This window comes from Capsicum annuum, chromosome 3 (assembly GCF_002878395.1).
Source record: "Capsicum annuum cultivar UCD-10X-F1 chromosome 3, UCD10Xv1.1, whole genome shotgun sequence".
Classification (NCBI taxonomy): Eukaryota; Viridiplantae; Streptophyta; class Magnoliopsida; order Solanales; family Solanaceae; genus Capsicum; species Capsicum annuum.
The window spans coordinates 81,163,131-81,169,801 of record NC_061113.1 but is presented as its reverse complement, the minus strand read 5'-3'; the positions used below and the strand labels follow the sequence as shown (position 1 = coordinate 81,169,801).

Sequence of the window (6,671 nt, the reverse complement as noted above, 5' to 3'; positions counted from 1 at the left end):
CCCTAAGCCGATTGTTGCAAAGTCAGCATCTTGAAGTCAAATTGGTGAGTCTTAGAGTGTACAGAGGCGAAGTTAAACTCACGCACCCTAAGCCGAATGTTGCAAAGCCACCATCTTGAAGTCAAATTGGTCGGTCTTAGAGTGTACGGAGGCGAAGTTAAACTCTCGCACCCTAAGCCGATTGTTGCAAAGCCACAATCTTGAAGCCAAATTGGTCGGTCTTAAAGTGTACGGAGGCGAAGTTAAACTCTCGCACCTTAAGCCGATTGTTGCAAAGCCACCATCTTGAAGACAAATTGGTCGGTCTTAAGAGTGTACGGAGTCGAAGTTAAACACTCGCACCCTAAGCCGATTGTTGCAAAGCTACCATCTTGAAGTCAAATTGGTCGGTCTTAGAGTGTACGGAGGCGAAGTTAAACTCTCGCACCCTAAGCCGATTATTGTGTATTGCTATTTATTTCAATCCTACAAAAAAAAAAAGAATACCTTAATGCTAATTCTTGAAGCTCGAAGAAGAGACGTCTCTAAAGAGTTTTACAAGCTGATGCTTTGCATGGACAAAATATATAGGTATTTACAGGGGTTGTAGGGCGGTTTGTACTCCCTAATCCTTGATAAATTTGTAGAATACCTATACCTATTTTGATAAACAACGGACTGTGAGCACAATGATAAGGCGGCAAACGCCAATTCCCAATCCATGTTGAAATAATAACACAATGAGCATTTTTGTCTTCTAATACAAGTAGGAATGCACATACAGTGACATTAAATTAAATACCATGAGAGAAAAAGGAAGTCACCCAAATTTGGGTTTACACGTGACCCAAGGCAAAAGAAATATGTATGTTTAAAAGAAAAATGTTAATGCATGGCCAATATGCTGTTATAACATATATTATTGGTTTGTGATATTTTTTTTAATATACTATAGCCATTAAAAGTATTAAATTATTACTTCAAGCCAAGTCGGGCATTGTGTGGGCAACTAAATTTTATTAAATTAAAATCCGTACAAAATTCGGATTATATTAAATTCAAAATATATTAGTCCCAAATAAATATTGTGGATTAATATAATTGGATTAATTATTTAAGTCCAAATATGTATGGATTCAAATAAAGTCCAATCTTTATTGGGCTAGCCCATTGATTTGGGCTACAAATGATGAGCCCACTTTAATAAGCAATATTCTAGAGGCCCAAATAAGCGTCACGTGTCAAATGATGTGGCATGCCAAATCAAGTGAAGGAACCAATAGGACCATGTCGCATGTCAAAATAATGCAACAAGCCCATGAAATAAAAGCCCATAAAAAGGCGTCACATCACTTGAATTTGATTGGTCAAAGAAAGTCCATCTTCATCAGACTCTTCTTTTCCCACAACTATAAATAGGGTCTCATAATTCAGAAAAGGACCCCCCCAGACCTCTAACAAGTAGGAAGAGAAAGCTCGTGGATGAAACGCCGCAATTTCTCTAAAAGCTCAAGCATTCAAATCAAGTTCATCAAGATTTAAGATCAAGACCGCAATATTCAAGAACAAGCTCAAAAGCCCTTGAATTCAAGCACAAGTCAAGATCAAGTCCCTCAAGTCCGCAAACCAAATTCAAATTCAAGATTAAGCTTTAAGCCCTTGAATTTATATTTGAAAAGGCGAATCAGAGGATTCATAGAAATTGTAACACTCGCATTGAAATCAATAAATTGATTGTTGCAATATTTTTCTTGTCTCGATTATTTATTTTTCGGTCTCGAAAATTTTATTGTCCAACAACTACATGTTTATTTTCAAGTCAAATTAATTTATAAGAAATTAACAACTCTAAACCGATGATAGAGTAGATTAATGAGCAAACTATGCATATCTATCCTTGATCAAATAAAGGAAAGAAAAGTAAAGAACAAAAAGAGAAGTGAAAAAGACAAAAAGATTAAGGGAAAGGAATAATATTGAAAAGACCGAATTGTATTTTTTTCATAGTTTACACGTAGAACACGAGATCACTTATCTATGGACTATAATTTTCAAAACTCATAATAAGACCAGGTGTGTTTGGTATGAAGAACATGTTTTTCTGATAAATCATTCAATGTCTAGTAACACTGTATTGCGGAAATTTTTTATAGGCTCTTTACTGTTTGGTGTACTTCTAGTATACGGCTGTTTTTGGCCTTCTGACTTATGAAATGAAATTGTTGACGTGATTAAAAAAACACTGTATTGTGGAAAATATTTTCTCAAAGGAAATTGCTTACCATCAAAGGGAGGAATACAACTTCCGTCACTAATGTCAAATTATTTTCAATAACAAATATCTTAACTCTTACTTCAATTCACTTCCCTTAGGGTTCAGGACCACCTCAATGCTAGAACAAAAGCAGAAAGAGGAGCAAGATGACATTGTGGAAATACAATTCCAGGATTCATATGGTGGACCATTGGAACAAAAGAAAGAAGACAAAGCTAACTCATTCAAAAGACCAAATTTATCTGTATCCTTCAATTTTCTTTTTGGTCGAAGAAGGAATCTGTAAATGAACCAGAAGCAATACTTAGCCTCTTGTGAATCCCCATACACGGGAAAAGGATTCTTCTTTTGCTTTTTGCTCACCCGTTAATAGCTCGATATTTCCTTAGTGTTGCTCTTATAATACAATAACCTTTCTCTAAAAAAAACAGAAATTTAAATACTAGCTTCAGACCTTTAACAATACTAAGACATTGTTTTCAACTTTTAATAATGAGGAACATTACCATAATACCGTCCTAGTACCCTATCATCCACTTCTTTTGAATAATTGTGTTCATATCAACTTGTGCATTCCTCGACTAAATCATTGTGTAGCTATTACCTCAAGACAGTAGTAGCTAAGAAAAATTCACCCAGTTTTGCCTCTATTGAGCTTCGGACCTTTGTGACCAAGGTCGTTCCTCTACCTGTTCAACCGCTAGGCTGGCTCTCACCCCCTCCCCTGCTTGACTTCTCTTATCCTTGTTTACTTACTTACTTACTATGTATGGATTCCACTCACAAATTGAAAACTGTGCTATTTCAACTCCATATATACGGTAATTAACAATTGTTCATGGGAGCACATTTCATTAGCTTCTATTCTTTTTTACCCAAAAAAATGTTGGAAAATGATATGACCAAATATCTCGGAGGTAAAACACTTCCCCACACCTCCAACAGAAAACATTTTCCATCCTAAGTACACTACCATTTTACTGTACATCTTTCAATCTATTTTCTAATAGAATATCTTCAAATACTTAACACAGAATTCAAACATTTCTAATATATCTAGCAGAGATCGGTTGATCAGCTGTAGAAGTTAAATTTATAGTGTCCTGAGCAACAATAATAACAAAGGCCACATGCTGTCTAAAGCATTCTGACCCTGTTTTGCATGTCATATGTCTTATCATTGCATCATTTTTTATCTTCGGAAGTGCTTTAAATTAAGAAACCAAACGTCCACCAACCTAAAATCCAGCATCAAGCTGTAATCCCATCTTTGCAGACTTTACTCCATAATGAGATTTTTTCACTTGAAAGGCATGACTTTTTCAGGTTTCACGAAAGGACCAACACTACCTAGGACTCCAAAAGATATGATTGTTTCCTGCAGGATCGAGGGTTCTTTTCTTTCACCCAATCTTATATTAGACCAAAACGTCATATACGATAAATAATGGCAGTAGATTTTCTTTCACCTGAATTTGCTCAGAACCATAAGCTTTTGACTTGCTATTTTCTTGAAAAGCCTCTGTAATAATACTTGATGACATAAAAGCTCTTGGAGACACCGCGTCCCTAATCAAAATCCCATCTGACACCCTTCTCAGCCTATTACTCACCCTGCAACAAATCCAAAAGTTTTTTAGCAGAAAACCAAATAAGCAAATTTTCAAAAACTGAAATAGTTACAAACACAGAAAAGGGTTGCATTTCCCTCCTTTAAAATAAAGAACACCGGCCTCTCTTTTAGAAATATTAAGCTGACCAAGAACATTCACCCTCCTCAAAAATGAGGTTAATACGTTCCCACCAACAAGAACAACAATAAATTTTCCCAAATAAAGTAAAATTTATTTTACTCGCTTGATGAAATATGTTACACAAGTAACTAAAGTCCAAAACCAAATTGGTTAAACGGAGAGAAAGGTGCCATCTTCCCCCTCTTTAAATTCGACTCCAAATAATACAACAACAACAACAACAACATACCCAGTATATGAGGTCTACCAGAGGGTAGAGTGTATGCAGACCTTACCAGGTAGAGAGGCTGTTAGTGATAGACCCTACTTCAAGACTCAACTCCAAATAATAAGATATTAAAATGGTAAGAATATAAAAAAGGCTAAAGCTGTCAAAATTAGCCTTCATTTCACCAAATAACTCAACCCATAACATTTTTATTCATCCCTCTCAGAATGAATTATTCGTCTGGACAGAAAATGTTACAGAGTTTGTACCATTAAAAGAATCCATAGCGAAAACAAAAAAATGTGAAAAAGAAGAAAGACGCTTGCTATAGAATGTCCTTCATTTGAACTAAAATTCAACTAACCTTAATATTCTTACCTTACAAAATTTAGCAAAAATTGTTTTCTAAAACTTAAAACACATGAAGAAACATATAAATAATTTTAACGGTGAACATATACATAAGACACATGACAGTGTACTTAAACAATGGAGAGAGCGCAACCTGGTGTTAAGGAAAAGAGAGGGGCAAGAAAGAGAGGTTGAAGAAAAGGGAAGAGTACGAAAGTGAGAACGATGAAGAAAGCGAGAAGCCATGCGCCCAAGAGGAAAAGGCTTTAGCAGAGCCATTCAGACATCTATTCAAACACACAGCATACACGTCTTTTTAAACCTTTCTGTGTTTACTCTTGCTATGCCTCAATTCTACTTTACTTCTACTTCTAGTCTAGTCTAGGAAGGAAGAAGAGAAGATAAGAGAGTAAGTAATTTTTTTTCTTTTTATTTTGTTTCAAATTCTTTATTATCCCTCTAAACCCTATTATTCAATTTCTTGGCCAGAGCGAAATTAATGCTTGGGCTAATTTTAATCGACCCTTCGAGCCTAACATGGGCCCATTAACAATGGATTTAATTTGAAAAAAATTACAGTATCCTTAAAACTATAATTATAATAAATAGTAACACTTTTTCAAAATTACAACTTATAGTCAAAGTAACAATATTTTACTCACTTCATAGTAATAGAAGAATATGTATTTTTCAGTTGTGCATATGTATTTATGAGCAATACATATATATTTGTATATGTATTTATATAGCAACATTTTACTTAAATACAAATATAATTTTCTATTTTTCGTAATTATAAAACTGTTGCTATAAAAGTTATAATTAAGGCTACAGAGTTGCTATTTCTGAAATTTTCCCTTTAATTTACGAGAAACTGAGAAATAGCCACTTCTCGTATCGTTAATTAAGAGGTGTTTGCCTAAGGAATTTTTTCACGCTTTATCTCAATTTATGGAAAACTTTATAATGAGTGAACATTCGTAATGAACCAAGATTCGCGGGGTAAGATATGGGCTCACCTGGCTTGATTAGTTGTTCTTACCATATGATTTAACATTAAATATGACGGTTTTATTGATAGACTCCGAATCCAACATATCCATCACAAACATGTCTAACTAGCTAGCCTCATTCCTCCTTTCTAACCTAGGCATGACACATTTGTTCGTAAGCTGAAACAACAACTTGTGAGCTTGAATCATTTCACTGCTCTAAACTTTGTTAGGATCAACATATCCTTCCTCTGTGCAAACTTATCAGTTAGATATATTCTGGCTTTCTCTAGAACATACTCAACTCATTTTTTTTTCACATAGTCATTATATCTGGTATGTGGTATACCTAAGATATCTCCCAACTCTTGGATTGTAAAGTTGATCTTTGTCCTCTTTACATTACTCATAGTGTGTAGCTATCTATCAGTTTAAATTCATATAGAATTGAATCACTTTATCCTTATGAATTAATGGCAGTAACAATTAAATAGTTTAGACCATTATTGGAAATCCCCTTATTTTTCAATTCTTTCATCCCTAACTCTTCTAGAATGTTAGGATTAAGCATTCTTCCCTTCGGTACTTTGCCTACTGTGATAACTATTTTTTGTCCTTTTTTTTTATTGGAAGACCTTTTTCTTTACCAAAAGTGAGGAAGTATCACAATTAGAAATCAGATCATGCTGATACCTACTGTAACCCTTAAGTTGGTAAGACAAGTCTTATAGTAGTATACAGTAGTAATAAGCTAAAAGGGTCAGCTAAGCAAATATATACATACAACGAGCCCATAAAAAGTGGATATTAACAAAAATATACAGAGTAACCATCCTAAAACTTGGTGTCGCTGATATAAGAGCCACTAAAGATACAAGAGTGGAACTAAACTATTATAAATCTATCTAAAAAGTACAAAACACATATAATAAGTATAGGAGGGAAAGGGGTAAGTCTCTGGACACTAAAAGCTCACTGCAAATCCGATCAACCGGTACCTCCGAACGAGTAGGAATCAGTTAGGATGACTAATACCAAACTATGTATTAGAAAAAATGCAGAAGTATAGTATGAATATCAAAACACGGGGTAATAAGAAGGCATCATTAGTC

At 34.5% G+C, this 6,671-nt stretch overlaps 1 protein-coding gene across 2 annotated transcripts in view; it reads right to left on the bottom strand.

Annotated features, from left to right (window-relative positions):
* LOC107852877 (DNA gyrase subunit B, chloroplastic/mitochondrial) overlaps positions 1-5,010 on the bottom strand; it is a 58,812-nt gene extending 53,802 nt beyond the window's left edge. Inside the window, exons 1-2 of one of the 2 annotated variants that reach the window (XR_007052948.1) lie at positions 4,722-5,010; positions 3,724-3,868 (exon numbers count right to left, since the gene is read on the bottom strand). Coding sequence is in view for 1 of the 2 variants with exons in the window: in XM_016697923.2 (XP_016553409.1) it covers positions 3,724-3,868; positions 4,722-4,846 (270 nt within the window). In the remaining variant the exon portion in view is untranslated. The remainder of the gene's footprint in view (positions 1-3,723; positions 3,869-4,721) is intronic. The other variant, XM_016697923.2, reaches the window with a different exon arrangement.
* Between the last annotated feature and the right edge of the window lie 1,661 nt (positions 5,011-6,671).